General features: G+C 35.3%; 1 protein-coding gene across 1 annotated transcript; it reads right to left on the minus strand.

Annotated features, from left to right (window-relative positions):
* Positions 1-18,626: 18,626 nt before the first annotated feature.
* On the minus strand, positions 18,627-20,105 carry LOC110115843. The gene has a single exon (XM_020849229.2). It carries the CDS (start codon positions 20,103-20,105, stop codon positions 18,627-18,629), a length of 1,479 nt encoding a protein of 492 aa, XP_020704888.1.
* Positions 20,106-20,569: the final 464 nt, after the last annotated feature.

Here is a 20,569-nt window from a genome sequence, read left to right on the forward strand (position 1 = left end):
GTCATCGAAGTTTTTAAAGGTAATGGTTTCTATGGATTCCTTGATGGTACTACACCATCCCTCAGCAAATGCACCTTCAGCTCAGACAATATTCCTTCTCCCAATCCTTCCCAGAATCAATGGATGTTGGTTGATCAGAATTTAACTGCTGCTCTATACTTAGTTATTTCTTCTCCTCTTATACCTTATGTTCTCAATCTTGAAACGTGCCATGTTGTGTGATTAACCATAGACAAATATCTTCATTCCAGGGCTCTAACTTATGATGCAAAAATTTGATACATTTATACATTTTAACATTTTAAAACTATGACAGAAAAATAATTTGGTAAACACCTAAATCTTCGATCAGATTTAGGAACTTAATATTTTAGCACCTTATTAAACATCAACTCAATTGTCGATATACTCCACAATAAAATGGTCTCGCTGAATGTAAACATCGCCACATCATTGAGACTACCCGAACCCTGCTACTTTATGTTAACTTACCTTACCAATTTTAGGTTTATGTTGCTCTTATTGTTTTCTATCTAATAAATAGATTTCCATCAACTACAACACTACTTATCTCCTAATGAGCTGTCATACCACAAATCACCAAATTATAAGTTTTGGAGTTTTTTACTGTCAATTCTATCCTCTACTTTCATCCCACACCCATTAGAAACTAGCATCAAAAGCACTCCAATCCATTTTTCTTGGCTATGCAGCCTCCTCCAAAGGTTATATATGTCTTAATCTAATCACAGGAAAAGTTTGCACTGCCATTCATGTATCCATTCAAGAACATATATTTCCATTCAACCAATCCTCTGCATCAATAACAGTTCCTGTTTCCATTCAAAAAATATCCTACTCCTCTCCATTAACCTTTGTGTTGGCTCTATCTCCTCAATCATCACTACCTCCAGCACCTACTACATCCTATCTTCAATCTATTTCTTTCACCAACATTCCCACCGATCCAACTTGCTACACTTCAGCAGTAAAATACCCCCATTGGCAGCAAGCAATGTCTAACAAATTTCAAGCATTACAAACTCAAGGCACTTGGACCTTGGTTCCACCTCACTCTACTCAAAATATTCTTAAGAGTAAGTGGCTTTTTTTGAACCAAACTAAAGGAAGATGGTTCTGTGTCAATGTACAAAGCACGTCTAGTTGCACCAGGATGTAAGTAGGTATCCGGTTTAGATTTTACTGAAACTTTTAGTCTAGTCGCCAAAGTACAAACCATTCAAATCTTCCTAACCATTTCTCTCCAAAATAATTGGCAAATCTGCCAATTGGATGTATCAAAAGCATTTCTTCATGGGAAGTTCATAGAAATTCTGCACATAGATCAACCTCCGGGCTTTAAAGATTCAAAAAATCCTACCTATGTATGCAAACTCAACAAAGCCATTTATGATTTTAAACAATCTCCTCGATAGTGATTTTCAACTATCTTATTGAGCAGGGCTTTACTTTTAGTACTGCTGATCCATCACTTCTCTTTCTTTTAAAAAAATTCTATTTCCCTCTACCAATTAGTTTATGACAACGATATTTTGGTTATGGGTAATAAATTCATCAAACTTTTGCATATCTTTCTCGGCTTACAGGATAGCAGAACTGAAACATAACTATTCCTGCATCAATTCAACTATGCTTCGACCATTCTTCACTATGCAGGAATGACCATGTGTAAGCCCATCCAAAATCCTATTTACAGCAAACATGATACTTCGCCAACAGTACAGTTATCATTCCTTGATTCACAGTTTTATAGACATTTAGCTGGTTCAATTCAATATCTTACGATCACTCACCCAGATTTATCATTTGCTATTAATCAAGTGTATCAGCATATGCATTCACTCCTTAACAAACATTTTCAGATGCTCAAACATAATAATTCATTACATCAAAGGAACTATCCATCTAACATTACCACTGACTACAGGAAAGCAACAACTATATGCATTTGTTGATTCGGATCGGGCTAGAGATAAACAACATCGTGAAACCACCACAGGTTATTGTGTTTTTTTGGGTTCAAACATCATCAGTTGGTGCGCCAAAAAGCAATCGACATTGGCACATTCTTCTATAGAATCCGAATATCGAGCCCTCACCATTGCAGCAATTGAAATCATCTAGATACGTAGACTACTCAGTGAGTTTCGCATAGGTCTTCCACATCCGACACTTTTATAATGTGACAATAGTCATATCTCTTGCTAACAATTTAGTATTTCATGCCTAAAGTAAACTTATTGAAATAGATCATTACTTTATTCGGGAATGTATCAAATCAATAACAATCATTGCAAATAATTGACATTTTTACTAAAGGAATTCCCAACAAAGGATTTCATGTTCTTCGGGACAAATTAACTCTCACCTCTCGAATTGTTAATTTGAGAGGACATGATAACATTAGTGCTATAGGCAGCGCTAATCATGATGGCATACTAACAAGGCAGTGCTACAGCAGGCATCTCCAACATCAGCTGATAACAAACATATTCCTCATCAACGGTTGGATGCTCTTCTGGTTTGTTTTAGTACATTTACTTCCTTTATATAAATACGGATACATTGCAAAGCATAGGAGGAGGAGGAGGTATACATGATGCAGTGGTTCTTATCTTATACTTGAGATTTATTTTCCATTTGGATGCATTTTGATTCTTGTTGTCTGGGTATGTTTTTGTGCAGATTGTATAAGGTTTTAGTTATGTGTGGAATCTGATTGTGTTGATCAATATGATTATTTTGTTATCTTGGACCTCAAAGTCTGTCATGTTCACCAAGGGGTGTGGGGGATTTACCCCCGGCACCCAAAAAGTTTTTGTACAACGACGTAACACTGTGTACCCTAACGTCTTGGCCTGTGTTCCCGAGTGCCCTAGCACTGAACAATAGAGAGCAAGCACCACACCTGTCTAGATATGGCAATGCAGCTTCCCAAACCGACGCCACAACGCTGCGAGATGGACAGAACAATTATCTTTTTTATTTTTCTCAAGGGTTGCGTCCCTTGATGAATATTACCGGCTTTTCTCTTGCGTTTTTAATTAAAAGGTAAGAGCGAGAATGGTGCATGTGAGAAGAAAATCAATGAGAGAGCGAGAAATATGTACTTATTTCTTCTAATTTTCATAGTGTATTTCTTGGTGTGGAGTGGCTCCTTGGTTTTATTTTTATTTTTATATTTTTTCATATTTTAGGTTTTTTCACATTAAATCTTGGTGTCCTTTAATTTCATTGTTTTTACTTTCTTGTTTGTTTCTCAGTTTCTCTGCAGTGTTTTACTCTCATCCCCAACAGCTTTTATTAAATGCATTGAATAGGGGGGTAAGTGAGCCTAATTGATATTTTTTTAATATAAAAAATAGTGAGCCCCGGTCGAACTTGAATCGTTAACAAGCTGATGCGTCGAGCTTATTGAGCCACAAGTTTGAGCTCAAGCTCAGTTTGAGTTGGCTCATAAGCTCGTTGAGCCGCTCGATTAACTAAAAAAATATTTCTATTATTTTATTTGTATGTTAAAAGTAAATATTCCTTAAAAAACTAAAAAAAATTAATTTAAAACTAAATTATCGAGCTAAACATTCAAGTCAAAGTCAAACTTTTCAAATGAGCTCGAGCCTAAAATTTCAGTAATGAGCTAAGTTTAAGCTCAGAAAATGAGCTCTAATTCGAGCTCATAAAAATAAATGAGCTCAACTCAATTAGACAAATATCCGGTTCGGCTCAACTCGCTTATAGACCTAGATTGCAACTCTCTTATTTTTTGGAAGTAAGCTTTCATAAAGGTTAGATTATAATTTTAGGCTTCTTTTGGGAGGGTTTTATTAATGCTTTATAAAATTGTTGAAATGAAAATAACTTTTAAAAATTAGCGTAAAATATATCTCTCTAATATAAAATTTTATTAAAAGCAAAATAAAAAATAAAAAAGACCATTAATTTTTAGACCTTCTTGTTCATTTAATTTGTTTAATTATGCCTTACATAAATAATTGAATTTAGTGATTTATTTTATTAATATTAGGCATAATAAATAAATAAAAATTAATGGTGCGCACTTAATTTTTTTTTTTAATGATGTGCCAATTTCTTAGAAGAGTTCAGCGTTATTGAATTATTTTAATTTCCATCTTTATTGGCTTTTGCCCAGAATTCCATGAAACGGTTACATGTTACAAGTTGTGTTGGTTGGGTCGGCTTCAATTGGAAGAAAAATTATTCTGTGCAGTGTCCGGACGCATCCGAAGGTTAATCTAGATGGGTCAAGGCGAGTCCGGATTGGCCTACGAACATGTTCGGACACCGCACAGAATAACCTCTCCCTTTGGGACGTCTTAAAGCAGCTTTCTTGTAATTTTTTTTTATTTTTGTATTAGATAGTTTTTTTAAGAAGCAGTACAAAAGTCTTCTTAAACAAAGCCTTTATTGTATTTAAAGCAGCTTTCTTGTACAAAAGTTTTAATTTTTATACTAAAAAATTGTTTTAAGAATCAATAACAAAGCAGTCCCAAACTGAGGTAGTCCCAAACTAGGACGGCTTTCTTACTACTTCTTAAAGTGGCTTCCTAATTCAAAACTTAAAATTTCAATACTAAAAAGCTGCTTTAAAAAGCATTAAAAAAACCATCCCAACTGAAGTCTAAATCTAATTATTAAAGAATCATTACAACTAATTCTTGTTATTGCTTCGAATAAGAAAGCCGTCCAAAATAAAATCTTAATATTACAATTTTTTTTAAAAAAAAATAGTGTAATAAAAATTTAATGTTATTGTTGTTGTGTTGATTTCTTTCTCAACTGAAGAGAATGAAAGTATTAAAAACCAGCTGTCTCTGCAAATGTGGAATTACTGTCATTTTCTTTGAAATCATGTGAAGATAGAAGGTGTTGCAAATATGCCATTTGTATTTGTTTTTATGGAATTTGATGGGGAAACAGGAAACTGCAATGCAATAATACATAGTGGCATTAATGATGACTGCTTTATTCTCTACTTCTATTTTCAGTTTTAAATTATTTTATGCGGAGGTTGGACGTAACTTTATATTTGGAGGCAAATTAAGTGCAGTCACATCAGCAGTACAACGGTCAAGCCGCAGTGCCGAGCAGTACCGAGCCATGATACACAACGAATGAGTGACGTGATGTATTCTGATTTATCTCTGGATAGTGTTCGGCGTCCACACAGAATAATTAATCGAGAGTTGGGTTGTAAGAAATTATCCGAAGAATGGAGTAATTCATCTTGACATTTGACTTTAGTTAGGTTAATGAAAATTAATATTTTGTAGAAAAAAAAATAATAGAATGTTCTGATAAAAAAATGATCATGAGGTACTTTAAAACTGTTGGATATATTTTGAATTGAGTTTAATATATAAATAATTTATATTACACTCATCTATTTCAAAATAGATGTAAGAGCTTTAAATTCTATCGTGAGAAAATAATTAGTTAGAAAATCCTGACTTATTTTTTTAATCAGAGTATGTTATATTGGAGTTCAAAATAAATGAAAGTTGTATTTTAGATAGTTTCTTATAATTTTATTTTTGCATGATATTATTATATTGTCATTTGAGTATAATTTTTTTTTATAATTTTTTTGAAATGTTTGTGATTAATAGATTTTCACAACTAAATTAATTAAAGTGTTGCAGCTGTAAAAAAGTTTATGTATGTATGATTTTTTTATGACAAAAAAAAAATCTTTAATATCTATAATAATTTTTTTTTTGTCACAGTAGTTTTATAATTAATTTTATAGATAATTATAACTGCCTCAAACTAACTATTAGATTTAGTGAATTCTCCATTAAATGATCGCTCTCTAAGTAGAATCCTTTTTTAATGAATTTTTATGTATTTGATTAAGGCTTTATTTAAGAAGATTTTTTTACTGATTCTTAAAGTAATTTTGTAGTACAAAAATTATAATATTTGTATTAAAAAATTGCTTTAAGAAATAGTAAGAAAGTCGTCCCAAAGAACTTAAAACAACTTTTTATTACAAAAATTAAAACAGCTTTCTAGTACAAAATTTTAAAAGTTATTTTATGAAGTAGTACAAAAGCCGTCCCAAACAAAACCTAAGTCTTTGTTCATATGAATTAAATAAAAAAGAAGGGAACTTAAGTTTTTTGTTGCAAAACTTGATAGCTATCATAGAATTTTTTTAGCTAATTTAAGTTAATTTCAAGTGAGAGCTCCAAAGATAAAAGAGTGATGAATATATTCTATGATAGTTATAGAGTTTTGCAAAAATCTCTAGTTCCCTTATCGTGTCATCATTTGATTGATTGCTTGTTTGGAGAGCTTATTACTTGCGGAGTCTGAACGTAGAAAACCGTTCTGATTTATGACATGTTAATAGTAAAAGCGCAGTAAAGTACAGTAACAATGCATCAGTCAATAGTAAATGCATTTTTACTGTTCACAATCACAAAACCGAATGGTTCTCTGTGTCCGGACTCCGCACGTAATAATCTCTCCATCGCCTAATGACATCTAACATCTTATTAAAAAAATTTTTGTCACCATTATATAAGGATGTGGTAATTAACCTATTATTATTATTTATTAAATAATTATACATGTTGATCCATCAATAGCTTGATTAATATCTTCTTAGAAGCTTATAAGAGTGAAAAAGAGTACTGAACAATTTTTTCATTGTTTTGCTTCTCATAATGCACCCACAATTTTGTTTGACTACTATTTTTTTCGTTATTTTTTATTGCTTTTCAAAATTTTATGTATTGGAAAGCTATTTTTTCAACCAAAATAGCTAAGCTATTATCCCAACAACAACTTTGCAATCAGCTTTATCAAAAGCTATAGTTACCCCGAGCAAACCCTTAATCTTAAAATTCCATGAAAATAATATGCCGAGTCCAACAATCCAACAACATGCCTTAGGCATCGTTTGAGATAGCTTTTGGTCACTATTTTTTCACTGTTTTTAAGAATTTTATGTACTAGTAAACTGCTTTAAAAAGCCGGAAGAAAATTATCTCAAATGAAGCCTTAATATACCGCTAATTAAAACAAGAACTAGTAGGCTTTATTTATTGTTCAGTCTGAATCATTCAATCGAACTTCACTGTTGCCAGCCAATTGTCAATTTTAACGTACTTTTTTTTTAATTAAAGACTTTTTATATTAAAAAACCAAAGAGATTACACAATACAACAACGATAAAGCGACTAAAAAGTGAATACGACAAGCTAAAAACCTGAGCAAACCGCCGAAAAAAATGCCCGCCGCCGGCGGGGAAAAGCCACGCCGCCACCAAGAAAACCCTAGGGTTTTCTCAGAGAGCGAAAAGAAAGTTTGCCCCGGGGATTTTTTGTCAATTTTAACGTACTTAATCACTAAATTAACACAAATACGAAGGGAGTGCTCAGCCGGCTTTAGCGAATAGATTCATTAATTAGTAGAACCTGATGCTACTGGGCGTTAAGAAATATGATTATTTTGTCAGAAATACATAATATCTGAAATTTATATTCTTCAGATTGTGAAGTTTTGCTTTGTTATGATTTAATTATTTATAAATATGCGATTGTTTTTGTATCGAAACGTTATTTATAAATTTGGTAAAATAAGGTCAAATGTATGATTAATTATTCTGTGAGGACACCGATTGTTATTTGGGGATCAACTAGAATGTGCCACATCATCTTTTTGCTTCGTACCACAGCTCAGTACTACTTAGTATCGATTGGTATATCGGGGCTCGGTACCGCATGGAAATGCAGTGTCTGTGCAGTTGATATGACAGAAAAAGAATGTTCTGCTGCAAAGGGCAAATTATTGCATCCGGTCACCGGACGAGCAGAATAGGTTCGGACATCCAATAAAAACATGCCACGTCACATGTGCTTTTGACTGCGCTTCAGGTGCGCTTTACCTGCACTTTTGACTGCTCTTTGCATGCGCTTTCCATGCGTTATACCTGCGTTTTACCTGTGTTTTTAACACGCTTAATTTAAAATAATATTTTATTAATATCCGGACCTATCTCTGCGTCCGGTGACCGGATGCAATAATTTGCCGCTGCAAAGAGATTGGAATCGTTAGCACACTGAGATGATTATTATTATCTTTTTGTTAAATCTAGTTTAGTTGGTTGAATTTAGAAAATACATTTTAAATAGATTAAATTTATTATCTTTTGATTCGATATGTTTAGAAATGAACATCGTTTTATTGTGTTAGTGAGAGAGAAAGTTTGCAACGATATGATAGAAAATTTAATAAATATGATGGGTGTAACGGAGTCCAGCTGACTTGTGAGTTGGCTTGATAAATGGCTTATGAGGAGGAGTGGAACCAACTTTACATTTACGAGTGAGCGAAGCTGGTGGCAAGCGTTTATAGAAGAGCAGGTGGCGGGGGCTTTTAGTGCGTTGTAGAGTAGGCGAAGTTCAAGCAGTAGCCCGACAAGAATGAATAAGATAGGCGAAACAATGCATATGAGAAACAATAAGTGGCTGGTCCTACATGAATTTTTCCAAATTTTCTTCTCTTATGGGTAAAACTCAATTTTGTGGATGGGTGTTTTAATGTGGTTATGCCCCTGCTTAAGAGCCAAGTTTGATGAGCTAAAAATCCAATCTTTAGACAACCCGACTCAACTTATTAGCTCGCAAAACGATTGGTTTAAAAAATATTAATGTATAATACACTAAAAATATATTAGCATCTAGGAGCTTAAGTTAAAAATCATCAAAAAAAAAAAATTTAAAAACTTATATCTTATTTCATTATAACAAGTGATTCTTTAGTTTCTTCGGATTTTTTAAAATCAAAATCTTTTTTCTCTTTCATAATGAATGAGCTATCTCGTGAGTGACTCAAACTCATAGAATTAAGCTTGAGCTCATCTTTAACTATGTTTATTAATCAAGTTCAAGCTAAAGCTAGAGATGATTCTAATTCGGTTCAACTCGTTTACACGCCTAATAAATAGAATACAAATTAATTTAGACGGGTTAATAAAATAGAAAGAGAGAATGATAGGATGATCAATTTATTAGGCTTTTCTATCACACTTTATTCTAACTCTCACTTCTTTTCTCTTTCTAATTACATAAAATGTAATATGAGTGAAAAATCAATGGAGTGTAAGAGATTGATTCTTATTTGTGTTGTTATTTATAGTTGATCTACATCCTTTCTCCTCGAAGAAAATTTGATAGTTATCATTTTGAAAGATTTCATTATAGAAGTGAAGGATATTGGATGAGAGGAAGAAGCTCTTCCTCTTGAGCTTCTTGAGAGAGGGGAGAGAGAGGGAGGGGGAGAGGGAGAGAGCTAAAATCAAAACATGATTTATTGTTTAATGACTTCTCTATTTATTACAAACTATAGTGAATATTTATAAATTTTTAATCACAGCACAAGATGCTACTCAAGAAAGAACAATTAACAAATCTTGAACCAATCACAACAAACTCCACATTAGTCCTAGATTTACAGAACATTTGAGTCATTTCATATGTCTTCATATGATGCATCAACTGTGTCAGCGTTGTTCTTGGGCCTAACTCCTTTCTGCTTCGGTAGATCAGGACAGTTTCTTTTGAAATGCCCTTATGGCAATGAAACTTCTCTTACTGAAATTGCATCTTCCCCTTGCTATTAGAATGTTGCCAACACTTTCATCTTTGTCCTCATTCCTTCGCTGCAATATTTTGGACACCAAGACCAGCTTCCCCTCGATCATGATCAATGTCTACTTACCATATATTAGTGTATCAACTATATTTTCATATGACTTTGGCAAAGAACTTATAAGGATAATATTTTGATCTTCTTCCTCAACTCTCACATCTACATTCTTAAAATCAAGGATAAGTTTGTTAGATTCATCAATGTGTTTTTTTTTCTTCAAGTCTTTACCTTCATCCATATGTAGTATGTATATAGCTTTCTTTATATATAATCGATTGGCCAAAGAACTTTTCAAGTATAATGACTACAGTTTATCTTGGACTTCTATGGCCAAACCTTTTTCAGTTACTTCCCTCAAAACTTCATCACCAAGTGATAACAGGATTGCACTATGAGCCTTCAATTGGGTTTGCCTAGCCCTTCTCCTATCAATTACGACTGCATTTGAATTGTTGCATCGACAAGGTCAAGAAATTGTAGCAAAAATTCCATCAGCCATCCAAATTCGGCTGTAAGAACTACATCGGAGTCGCAAAACTGTTGCCCAGCACTTGTTCCCCTCCACAACCTTTGCTTTCACGACTCAGACTCCAATTGTTTGCTCCACCTTATCAGAACGAACCGAGCCCATGCTCAGTTGCCCCATACGTCCTCCTTGTGCACTTCAACGATTTGCCCCATGCGTTCCCGCTCATGCGCACTTTGTTTATGACATGCGGCTTTCCCTGCCGTACTACATCCCATGCGGCCAACCTCTGTCGCGCCCTAGCTAACAATCATGCCCAGCTAGCCCACGCACTGTACACTATGCCCCATCCTCGTGCTCCGCAAAACCCCACGTACACCTTTGCTCGTACGAACCCTGAGCCCTGCGAACCCTGCGCCCTATCGTGTGCCCTGCTCCAGCACAGCTTCCTGCATCCTGTGCTCCAGCGCCCTCCGTCTGTGAGCGTTTGCACATGTGATTCTCCTCTTCAGCCCGACAGGGCACCAGGCCTCACATGCTCAGAGTTTCACACTTGTGAATTACCTGTGTCAAGTCCAACGTGGTCAACGTTGCGCTCCAAGGGCCCTACAAACACGTTTTGACTTGTGAAGCACAACCTGACTCTGGTTGGTCTCCACTTGAGAGCTCCCTACCGCCTCTTTTGAGTTATTTTCTTAGTCAAGAAAACTTCCTCTACCTCCACCTTGCTCCGGTATCACTTGTAGGATCTTGTCTCAGAGGAAGAAGCTCTTCCTCTTCAGCTTCTTGAGAGAGGAAAGGGGAGATGGAGCTGAAATCAAAACATGATTTATTGTCTAATGACTTCTCTCTTTATTACAAACTAAAATGACTATTTATAAACTTCTAGTGGCAGCATAAGAGGCTACTCAAGAAAGTACAATCAACAAATCTTAGACCAATCACAACAAGAAGATTATATGCATATTTAATATTTTAATTTTATTCATTAAAATACAATTATCATGAATTCCTATAGATTTTTATAAATTAATTAAGAAACTCATAAGTCAGGTAAAGCACTATTTCAACCTAAACAAATAAATTCACTTGAGTTTATCAGCTCATCCAGTGAAAAAAGGATGATACTCTTCATGAGAAGCAAACTAAGAATAGAACAAATGAGAAAAAGAAAATGCAATGAAAATGAAAGAGCACCGATATTTAACATGAAAAAATCCAAAATAAAGAAAAAATCATGTAGCCACACCATACCTAAAAATTCACTGTCAAAATGGAAGAAATTGTACAATTCTCTCCTCACACTCTCTTTTGGTCTATCTTCTCTTCTCACATCATTCTACATACAAAACAGTTAAACAAATGCAATATAATACTTCAAAGGATGCAATCATTCAAGTAAAATAAGAAGAACAAGGAAGAAAAAAATGCTCAGCACGACTTAAAGAGGTGTACCCGCAGCTCCTTGACACAGACTTCTCTGTCTCACAACACCGTGGAGCTGAATTACAGCACAATGGTGCTAGAATTATTGCACTACGACACTGTGCTCTTTGTCTCAAAGGAGTTCTATAGCATCTTAGCGCTAGATTTATAGAGTTGCGATGTTGTACATACAGGAAAAAAATTTCAGGGGCTTTGCCCTCAAAACCCCGAGTAGAGGATGCATTGGCCCCTCTACAACCCCTCAATGAGATCCTCTTCAAGCTCGACTAACATAATTGAAGTATGAGTTAGTAGTACAATCTGATTGATTCACACAATCAAATTCCATACAAAACTAACTACTCTACTAGAGATTTTAGTTTGATGGTTTTAAAATATAGGCATGTTGTTCTTATGCCTTATAATTTGTCATCATGAAATAATCATACTTAATGTTGAGCCTTCTTTTCCTTGAAATGACCATCTCCTTCCTTTGGGAGAATTTATATTTGATTCAAGTGACTTTTAAAACAGAGATTTCCATGGATTCATCTCCCTTTGGACCTTCTACCATCCTCTTATAACATTTAAGAGTCCTCCAGTCCACAAACTATGATAGAAGTTCCTTCATCAGATGTTATGCCTAATGACAAAGTGATGCAAAGCATTTTTACATGAATACCATAGGATTATTGCACCTAGTTTATTCATGTTTCTTCTAGAACTATTGTATAGCTATATACAAGCTATAGGAGATAGTGATGAGATAATGATATGATATAATTTTTGGAAAATATAGTAGTTTTACACTTTTACTATTCTTTGGTGTTCTTGTTCTTAGGAACTATTTCCATATTTTCTCCCTACATCAATTTGGTATTAGAGTCAGAGAGCGCTGTTATGAGACCTTGGATAAAGGAAGAAGACATGAGACCCTGGACAGTTTTGTGGGCAGTGCAAGTCACAAAGCGACTGGATGAGTTAATGACGAATCTCTTTCGTCGTTTCACGGATGCGAGAAATGACCTGCAAAAGTTCAAAGCAATACTGCTCCCGCAATGGATCATCTGAACACAAATTCCAACAACCATACTAGTTATTCGACACTCCCTGATGGCCCATAACGTCGGACATCTTCCCTCATCCGCTGCCAACTTGCGGCCCATCTTTTCGCACAACACCATGTGTTATAGCATACCTTATAATTATTGCACCTAGTTTATTCATGTTTCTTCTAAAAACTTCTATTGTGTAGTTATATCCAAGCCGCAGGAGATTGTGAGGATATATGATATAATATAATTTTTTAAAAATATAGTAGTTTTACGGTTCTTTCATGCTCTTGCTCTTAGGAGCTTTTTTCTTGCTTTCTCCCTACATCACAATGACAATAATTGAAATCATTCTACAGATTACCGATCATATCATATCAATGAATACAGAGCCAAATTCAAATAATGATGTTTCCATTCAGAATGAAAACTTCTTTGTAATCCCTCTGATAAGTGACGTGGAAGAGTTAAAAGGATATGATGGCAGAAGTCCAAGATATGCAAGATCTTCTAATAAGAAATTTAGCCGATATAGTACATTCGAATGATAGACTGTTTATTTACAGCAATTTCTTTTCTAGCGTGCATCATGCGGTTATTCTAGAGGTTTTTTGGTAGTAACTTTATGCTTGAATGTCTTCTTTTGTGGATTTCTTGGTATTTTCGCACTGATGAAGTGTTTTTTTGGGTCAGTTTTGTTATTATTTTATAAAGAAGTTTTTTAGAGCAAAATTTTCTTGAACTAAAACTTTTAACTAAAAAATTGCTTTAAAACAAGTAGGAAAACCGTCTCAAATGAAGCCGAAATGTGATAACTTATCACTTATTTGAGCAATGATATCTCTACATGCTTGTTTACTACATAAGTAGTAGGGGTGTCAAAACCGGCTTTTGGGTTGGGTTCGGGTAGAATTCGGAACTGACCCGGGTTCAAATGGGTCGACCCTAACCTGACCCGGTTATATAAACGGGTCGGAAATCCGGACCCGACCCATTGGGTTATCGAGTTGACCCAACCCAACCAGTCGGGTTACCAGGTTGACACGTCAAATCCGGGAATCCGAACCCGACCCGTTTTGAAATCGGGTCGAATTTGAGTCGGATTTTTATGTCGTATCAAATATTGATACCCCATTGTATCATTGGAAAAGAAAGTTATGGAAGTCTAGAAGCGTCTGGGCTTGGGGAAATTATTGAATTCGGACACCGGACGAAGTCCGGAGCCCAATGAAAATGCACCACATCACCTTCTACTCGGTACTGAACAATACCAAGCAGTATTGAGCTCGGTACTGCTCTGTATTGCTCGATATTATTTAGTATCGAACTCCGTACTTCACAGTACCGAGTTCATTGTTACTCGATATTGTGAAATACCAAACATAATATAAGTTGTGGTGTCCGAACACAATAATCTCCCATGAGCTCGGCCCTTCTAATTCTGATATATTTGGACGAAGAAATATATAAAGCTATTTGTGGCCTTATTCCCCAATTAAGTTACAAAGAACACTACTTACTTTCTGAGATTATTAATCTTTCCCAGAATGAGTTGTAGCAAAACATCTTTACTTTCATCCGTATTCATTAGCATAATTCTGAAATTTTTTTTTTTTTGGGAAATTTGGGGCATAGCCCATTTTATTAAACACAAATAAAAAGTTCAACATAAAGGTCCAAACTAATACAGAAAATAAAAAAGAAAAATACAACAATAGCCAATCATTCTATAACAAATATAGAATGAATAAACCCAAACCAATACCTATAGAAAACAAATTATTAAAGCAATGATAGAAAAAAGGACATTAAAGAAGATAACATCAGACTTTTTCATCCAAGCACAGAGAGAATAAATCGGATCCAAGCAAGCTGTAACAAACCCGGAGGTAGAGACTGATTCATAGGAAAAATTTATCAGCTACAATCATATAGCCTCCATGATCCATAATCCACGAACTCCAGCAGTCCAATTTCAGCATTTGCAGCCATCCATATTTTTCCAGCTCATATCAGTTCCTTCCCAGCAGGTGATGTCCGACAAGGTCCAGGATATGCAAAAGAAGATAAAACAGTATTCAGAAATTAAAATTAGACTACAGAGTCTGTAAAACTAAGATGAGAAAAGAAAATTTATTTTGACTGCATTCTTCGAAGGGTCCTACCCACTTTGGTTGCCCGTAGGCCTTCCAAAAAGTGGGTAGCAGGTGATATTCATTATACTCAGCCAAGTAACCATTAAATCGGGCATAAGGATACCACATAGACATTTAATCAGGTCATGATCATCAACACAGATGAGACAGATATCAGAAATTCGTTACCGAAGATCCAAAAGCAATTCAAACCAGCAGTACAGCACAACAGCATCACCCTTCATAAGCCATGGTTAAAAGGAAGTAGCATCAGAATACCAGATTCAATGCTTCTCTAATTTCAATACCATTCATCCATCCCAGTAATTTGATAATAACAGCTTTCGAGATCTTCTTGATCAGAGAATTGGAACATACAGCAATAGACTTAAACTTTCTGTTATTCCTTTCTATCCATATGAAGTAGATAGCAGCATTTAAAATGAGGAGGATGCCACTTTTTAAGCTCTTAGGCTTATCCAAATTATCAATATGTTGAAAGGCTAAAATAATTGTTGGTCTGAAGTAAAAAGTTTGAAATGAGGGAATGAGATTTTGGAGCACTTTAAAAGAGTAATCACATTCAAACTGAATATGTGAAATGGTCTCCATACTATTGTGACAAAGGGAACATGTTTTATCTAAAAATTGAATGTTTCTTGAAGCAAGCACATCACATGTTTTTAAACCTCCTTTAAGAGCCATCCACGAGTAAACAGAAAATCTCAAAGCATGCTTCTTATGCCAGACCATATGATGCCAATCAACTTGATCATCATTAGTAAAATAATATAAATAGAAATCCCTAAATTTGGCATTCACATTGTTTTCCCACCTAATATGATACTTATTATCATGAACAATAGGAATATTCAGAATAAAATCCCTTATGGAAGGGATCTCCAATTCCGGGATGTTCCAAGCATCATGTTGAATCCAAGTAGCTAATTGAGAATTCTTAGCAATGTTAATGGGAAAATCATGAAATTTATCCAGGATAGTTTCCCCAAAACACCAGTGATCCCATAAAATAGAAATAGGGCTGTTGTTAGCAATGGAAAAAGTGAATTTCTCCCTGACTAATTCAGCCGTTTTACAAATATTTTTCCAGAAAGCAGTAGCTGTGTTCGTGACAGGTTTCCAGGGACTGCAATATCTAGCCATACACCACTTAGCAAGAGGGGAGTTAGTGTTATAGCATCTCATAATAATATCGCAATTATAAGCAAAATTTAAAGCTTGTAAAGAAGCAATACCAAGACCACCAAAAGAATACGGTTTGCACGTATTGATCCAAGAAATCAATTGAAGTTTCCTTCCTTCAGTCTCCCCATGATAAAGAAAATTAGAGCATAGATTATTTATATGTTTGAATATAACTTTAGGCATGGTTATGCTCCTAATCCAGAAGGCCACGGTATTAGTGATAGTGTATTTTATGTATTGCAATCTCCCAGCAAATGAAAGCGTCTTCGCCTTCCAACCTGCCAGTAAAGATATAATTTTCTCTATCAAAGGGGCAAAGTCAGAGACCTTAGTCCGACCCAAAGTAATAGGAATACCCAAGTATTTGAACCGGTCAGAAACATTCTGAATTTGAAGCGTATTAGAAATAACGTTCTGGTTAGGGACACTAGGGGAAATAATAAGAGAACTCTTATGCAGGTTCATGTGAAGCCCCGTGAACATAGTGAACAAATTAATGATCCTCATAAGCTTTTCACAATTGCTAGAATCAGCTTTTCCAAAGATAAGAAGATCATCAGCATAAGCAAGGTGAGTTAGCTGAAAATTATTCATATTAAAGCCTTCAAAACCACTGGATTCAGAGTTATACTCGAGGAGGCAAGAAAGTGCATCCATAATAATACAAAAAAGAAAAGGACTTAAAGGACAGCCCTGTCTGAGTCCCGTGGAGGAAGAAAAGAACCCCTCCAATGACCCGTCCAAACAAATAGAGAAGTGAATATCATTAATACAAGCTTTGACCCAATTAATGAAAATATTAGGAAATCCCTTATCAGCCATACGAGCAAAAATAAAGTTCCTTGAAACTGTGTCAAAGGCCTTCTTGATATCATATTTAGCACAAAAAAGATTCATCTTATTCTGCTTTTTGAAAAGATTAATAATTTCCTTAGCCATAATCGGATTATCAGTAGCAATCCTATCAGATATAAAAGCAGCTTGATTTTTTTCAATGATATCAGGCATAATCATATTCATACGACATGCTAATATGTTAGCAATAATTTTGTGAAAAACATTGCAAAGAGATATAGGCCTGAAGTCATGAATATTATCAGCATGTGATTTCGTAGGAACAAGAGCTATAGCAGTAGCTTTGGCACATCTAGGCAAATAGCATTTGATAAAAAAAGATTTGATAGCCTTACAAACAAGAGGACCAGTAATACTCCACGTTTTTTGATAAAAATCAAAATTAAAACCATCAGGACCAGGAGCCGATTTGGAGCAGCCAGCTTTAATAGCCAAATAAATTTCTTCATTGGTAACAGGACTAACTAAAGAAGGAATGGCATTTTCAAGGACCATTTTCCCTCTTGGGATATTCCAAGTATCTTTCAAAACCGGAGGATCAGAATTGTACAGATTTTTGAAATGTTGAATGAAACTAAAATGATTGCCATTATCATTATCAACATGTTGATTCATAGCAGCATTCAAAGAGCAACCATTAAAAGCCTTCCTTTTTTTGATTTTGGAGTAAAGAAACTTCAAGTCTTCTTCTCCATGCTTTAAGCAATTAATCTTTGATCTTTGAATAGTCCAAGAAGCATGCAGTGAATTATAAAAGTTAATATTAGCATTAATTCTTTTAAGATCACCACACAAATCCTTGTTGAGAGGATCCTTATCAATCATCTTTTGGCAATTATCTTGATCAACAGCTAATGAAGCACATTTAGCCGCAATGTGATTGGATGAATTCCAATTCCTAGTTTTAATCTCCCTTTTAAGAAGTTTCAGCTTCTTATAGAGGCTTAAAATAGGATTCCCTTGATCCGGAGATTGAAAAATGTTTAATAGAATGCTCCAAAAATCCGGTATATTGCTCCAATAGTTTTTATACATGAACCTCTTCGGGGTATTCTTAGTAGGGATGTCTCTGAGAATGAGAGGAGTATGATCGGATACAAGGCTGCTCAACACTTTGTAGTGAGAGTTAGGGAACTGATTGATCCAAGTTTCATTCACTAAAACCCGGTCCAACTTAAGATGAATGGGATTATCTTGTCTTTGGTTGAACCATGTATGAAAGTTACCTGTTGAAGGGAGATCAAATAAGTTATTATCAAAAATAAAGGAATTAAAAGGATAAAGCCTATCCATAGTGATAATATTCCCACCTTTTTTCTCAGATTGCATCCTACAGGTATTGAAGTCACCAATCACAGCCCAAGGCAATACACCTTGCGGATTGACATCCCCCAATTCAGCCCAAAGTTTATTTCTTTCTTCAAAAGAATTAGAAGCGTAAACAGCAGATAGAAGCATGATAGTTTGAGACCACACCATTAAGTGGCCCGAAATCATTTGAGGTGAAGAGTAAATAGGATTAAAAGAGACCTTATCTGAATTTCATTTAATCCAAATGCGACCCGGAGTAGCAAGGTCAAAGTTATTGAAGCTGAGTTCATTATCAAAAACCTTGTGTGTAGAGCAGAACCAAGGGTCCAAAAGATTAGAAGAGAGGATACGATTTTCCAAAATACAAATTAAGTCAAGTTTATGCTCATTGACTAAATTCCTACAACAAAAAACTTTGTCCGGGTTATTAAAACCCCTAATATTCCAGGCAGCCAAAGAGGGGCAATTCATAAGAAACTAGGATTTTTGGTTAGGGCCTTTACGGTTGCCCTTTCCCCTAGTGTTTCTGTATGAAGAAGGTTCAGAAGAGTTCATCATTTTGGTATTATAATTACCAAAAGTTTCTTTCTTGTTCTTAGCAGAGTACCCTTTAGAATCTTCCATGCCCTCATTTTGCATTGATGAAGAGGAATCCTCTTCATTATCATCTTGAAGCACACTAAATTTATTAGCAGAAGTAACTCTATACTCCTTTTGAGCATCCAATTGAAACATGGGTACATAGGTAGAAGAAGTCAAAGAGGTAGGAGAATTAAGATTAGGGATGTTAGAGCTTGCCCCTGCTAAAATATTAGTCGGGACAGAATTGACAGCCAGCAGACCTTGCTCAAAAGTTTTGTTACTCTTGTTTATCTCAGAGTTAAGAGCAGCCTCCTCTTTATTTGGAGTATCCACCACAATATTTTGGGTAGCAGGAATATTGGGTAAAACATTTTTATTAGGTATCTCAGAATGAATAGAAGCCGAAGTAGGGATCAAGTCCTGAGCTTTTTCCACTGGAATTTCTTCCAGGTTTTTATCGGGGTCACCAGCAGTAACATAAATCTTATTAGAGGGATTAGGAGTAGGAAGAAGACCTTTCGAGTTTAAGGAGTGAGGTCTAGGCTTGCGGCTAGTACTTCTCCCTCTAGGAGGGTTAGGAATTTGGTTGATTTCAGGGTTGGGATTATCAGAACATTTTGCAGAAGAGTGATTGAGCGAGCCGCAAAATTCACAAAAGGTAGGACGCCATTCATACTGAATTTTTAAGTTAAAAAGTTTTCCTTCAACACAAATAGGTATAGTTTCAGGAAAAATAGCTTTGTCATCAACTTGAACACAAACCCTAGCAAAGGTAAGCCTGGATTTTGAAGCAGTAAGAGCGTCAACCGCAAGCGGATGACCAACTTTAGTGGCTATTTTAGATATTTCAACAGGAGTCCAACAACATAAAGGTAAATCATGAATCTTAAACCAGATCGGGACCGAAGTAAGTTCTTCACGTGTTGGGGAAAAGTGAGAGTTCCATTTTTGAAAGACAAAAGGTTTTCCAAAAATAAACCAGGCACCTCTACTCCAAACAAGATCGTAATCTTCCGCGTTGGAAAATTTGAACAGAAAAAACCCATCGCTAAGAGAAATAAGTTTCAGACTACCTTTAAGATTCCATAGCTTTTTAACCGAGTTCAGCAACGCCTCATAGTAAGGTCTCTTACCAAGAGAATAGCCAACTAGTGCCAGATCCCACTCATTAACAGCATCAACAATGTCTTCAGAGGGGAAATTGATGATTTCCTCTTCCGTTGGCAAGGGAGATATCAGAAACTCACATGCATTAGAAGTTGGTCCGGAAAGTATGCGATCCCACGAGCGAGATGATTTTTTACCCCCAGTAGTGGAAGGAAGGAGAGGACTCTTTAGAGGAGGAAAAGCTTCCTCGAAGCCGGAGGGATCCATCGGAACGGATCCCTCCGATCACAACGCCAAGGAAGCACCAAGCGAGTCGCCAAAAAACCCTAACCCTAGCAGAGCTCTCGAGACGGCTTAATCCTATTCTGAAAATTGATTGCGCCTCCTATACTTATAATTTTAAGATTAAAATTTGATTTAAGACAAATTTCTTAGAACTATAAATTTTATACTAAATATTATTTTATAAAGCTATAAAAAGCTGTCGCAAACGAAACCTAGAAATGATAAGTTATTGCCAAAAAGGCCAATTTTTTTTTTTTCTAAATGTGGCTAGGATTGGAGCTGCTTAATCATCTGTTCATTTTACGTTTTTTTTAAATGAAAATCACTCCCAAGCACCTCTTGCTACAATCGACCACCAGTAATCACCACCGTCAGCTATAATTACCGTCCATCATTACTGACTTATGCATTATGCAATAAAAATAAAAATTATGCATATTTATTTT

Source organism: Dendrobium catenatum, unplaced genomic scaffold (genome assembly GCF_001605985.2).
Source record: "Dendrobium catenatum unplaced genomic scaffold, ASM160598v2 fragScaff_scaffold_315, whole genome shotgun sequence".
In the NCBI taxonomy this organism is placed as follows: domain Eukaryota; kingdom Viridiplantae; phylum Streptophyta; class Magnoliopsida; order Asparagales; family Orchidaceae; genus Dendrobium; species Dendrobium catenatum.

Coding starts and splice junctions, on each gene's coding strand:
- LOC110115843 (XM_020849229.2), bottom strand. CDS start 20,105: ATGGATCCCTCCGGCTTCGAGGAAGCTTTTCCTCCTCTAAAGAGTCCT.